Source organism: Fomitiporia mediterranea, assembly GCF_000271605.1.
Source record: "Fomitiporia mediterranea MF3/22 unplaced genomic scaffold FOMMEscaffold_3, whole genome shotgun sequence".
In the NCBI taxonomy this organism is placed as follows: Eukaryota; Fungi; Basidiomycota; class Agaricomycetes; order Hymenochaetales; family Hymenochaetaceae; genus Fomitiporia; species Fomitiporia mediterranea.
Window position 1 is genome coordinate 4204659 of NW_006760388.1, and position 2755 is coordinate 4207413.

Genomic DNA, 2755 nt, shown 5'->3' on the forward strand with positions numbered 1-2755 from the left:
TCCCTGTATTCCTTCTTCTGTCTAAGCTTTTCCCTGGTCTTATCTAAGGTCATAATCTTTAGCATTCTATCATCAAATATCTGTGAGTTCTCTGTTGTTTTTCCTTTTTCCTTCTTGTATAGAGTATTCTAGAGTTTAGTATTAAGAAGGGAGGCTAGAACAAGCTGTACTTGGGCCCCTTCTGTAATGCTTCAGCTCATTTCAATGTGCTGGCAGGCCCAGGTAATGTTTTCAGTAAGCACCTTCACTTTGTCCCTGAGTTCTTGTCCTACTAACTTTTCCAAGCACAGATTTATGAGTCTCTAATCTGGCTCTTTAGAACTTAGTAGGACCTTCTCTAAGACAGGTAGTGGGAGTGTTTCTAAGGAGGTAAGTCTTTCTTTTTTTACAAGAAAACTTACAGAATCTGACATTGTAAGTAATGAGTACATCAAGCATATTCTTTTTGTTAGTGTGTACAGTAAAAGATTAATAGCTGGGTCAATAACTAGAATGTGTAGTAGTAACATAATAATACTACTGTTATATGAGCTAGTATCAAGGTTGGCATGTGGTAGTAATAGAATAATACTACTATTATGAGAATTGGCATTAATGTGGGCTTGTAATAGTAACAGAATAGTACTACTACTAGGAAAACTGGTATCTGAGTTCAGTATTAACATAATAATACTATTACTACAAGAATGAGTGTTTGGGTGGACTAGGGTTTGAGATAGTAATGCAAGTGGCTGGCTAGCAGGCAGGTGTGTTGATAGATCAACATTAAAACTGGTTAGAGGCTGATAATGATATACAGCTATAATACAACAAACCAGGGGGGATAATAATATAGGAAGGGTGGAGTTACTTGAACCAACTTTACTCAGTCTCATCTGGTCTGTAGAAATGACTTCCTAGTTGAATGGATGGATTCCTGTAACCCTGAATACAGACTGAATAGTCTGCTAGTCAAAGGCAAGTAAGAATGCCCTTCCAAATAGCCCTAAGAAATCCTGTTTTCCTACTAGTCATAATACATATGCTTCAAATTCATCAATCAAGTTCTTCCATATTTGTTTCATCTTTCCAAAATATACTACATTCAAACCCTACAATGTATGTGTACAATAAGGTGGATAGGTGAGAATACTGACATTGTATTCAGTAGCTGTATCCAAGAGGTCTAGAGAATAGTGTGAGCTATGACTATTAAGAATAAGAACTCAAGTACATCTATTAGCCTACTCTCTTGTACTAGACTCAAAATGATTTTGAAACCAGTCTAGAGTAATATCAGCATTAGTTGAGCCACTAGGAGAACTAGTGAAACTGGACAAAAAGTAAGTTTTATTTAATTTTATGAGTATAATTACTCACTAAGCATTCAAAATATTGTTCTCAGTCCACCTAAACTAGAGATTCTGGCCCTTAAAGATTACAACTGGTTTCAGGTAAGACTCATTTGTACAGATTGTAACAAGTACAGTCACATTCTCCCTATTTCTGCCCCCCTGCTTATACTGAATCTTCTTCCCCTTAGAACCAACAACTTGTCTGACACTATCATTAGTAGGAGGGAACCCAGACTCATTTATCCTAAAGATATGCTCAGGTAAGACACCCTTTCACACTATCTCTTTCTCTACTATATCAAACTACTAATTAACTACTGTAGGATTCATTCCATTTGCTCACTGAGTATCTAAGTGAGTACTCTAGTAGGTTTTCAATTCATTGTAGTAATGCTCAAGGAAACAATGTACAAATTTAGATCCACATTTTGTGTAATTAGGTCCATTTTGTGCTTCAAGTAGTCAATCTGCTGTACATTGAATGTTATTGTGTGTGAATGGACAGCCTCTGTCAGACAAAATACAAATCAGCTAGGTAAGAGCAATCTCATCCTCCTCAATCAATTTTGTTTTTGAAGAACTGAACTTTATAATAGATTGTTTTTCAGCCACCCTATTTCTCAATGTGCTCACTGTAACTCCTTCAAACATGCCAGCTATTTTTTGTAACCCCTGATGCTTTTCTAGTAGCTGTTCAAGCTCAGCTTGGTACATTTCCACTACTTTAGCAATATTTTTTTCCTGCTCCTCTTTCTTTTCTCTCCTCTGTAATGATTTAGATTTAGCATACTTTACTATAGAATAGGACTGTTAAGAGATGAGGAACAAAAAGAGAGAAAAAATTATTTATTTAGCAAATGTTACAGACTAATACTCTCAACCAATGTGTCATTAGGACTGTAGGTCAGTGTAGATCAGTGCAGATTAATGTAGATCAATGCCGATCATTTTACTCTCTTGTCATGCTTTTTGAGCATTTTTAACAAATTACAAAATATTAATTTAAGGACTGGTCCATTCAATATTATAAAACATACATATTGTAGCTCTAAACTAGAGAAATACAATAATATAATTTTTATGTTGAACACTGTAGCATAAGTAGTAGTAAAAAATTTGTCAGTAGTCTCATATTTGGAATTCATTCAATTTCAGCAGTATTGAATTTCTATACACTTTTCTACTGAATCAATTTCCTTCAGAATTCATATATATATAGTACATGTATTTATCTACATTTCTCTATTTTTTTGAGTTTATTGGTTGAGTTATGCATGAATTAGAGGGGGGTGTTCAAAGGAATGTCCCTGTTTAAAGGAACAACTAATGCCTGTACATACTCTAGAATTTTGTAGAAGCCTAACAGTGAATGTGACACTGAAGGGCTATAACTCAGATTTTTAACAGCCACTTTGATCAAT

The 2755-nt window shown here is 34.8% G+C and overlaps 1 protein-coding gene across 1 annotated transcript; it reads right to left on the bottom strand.

Annotated features, from left to right (window-relative positions):
* Window positions 1-1394: 1394 nt before the first annotated feature.
* Window positions 1395-1592, bottom strand: FOMMEDRAFT_77612 (uncharacterized protein; the record flags this gene model as incomplete). Its single annotated transcript, XM_007264374.1, has 1 exon — window positions 1395-1592. A coding segment is annotated over one exon (198 nt), but the record flags the coding sequence as incomplete, so codon positions are not given.
* Window positions 1593-2755: the final 1163 nt, after the last annotated feature.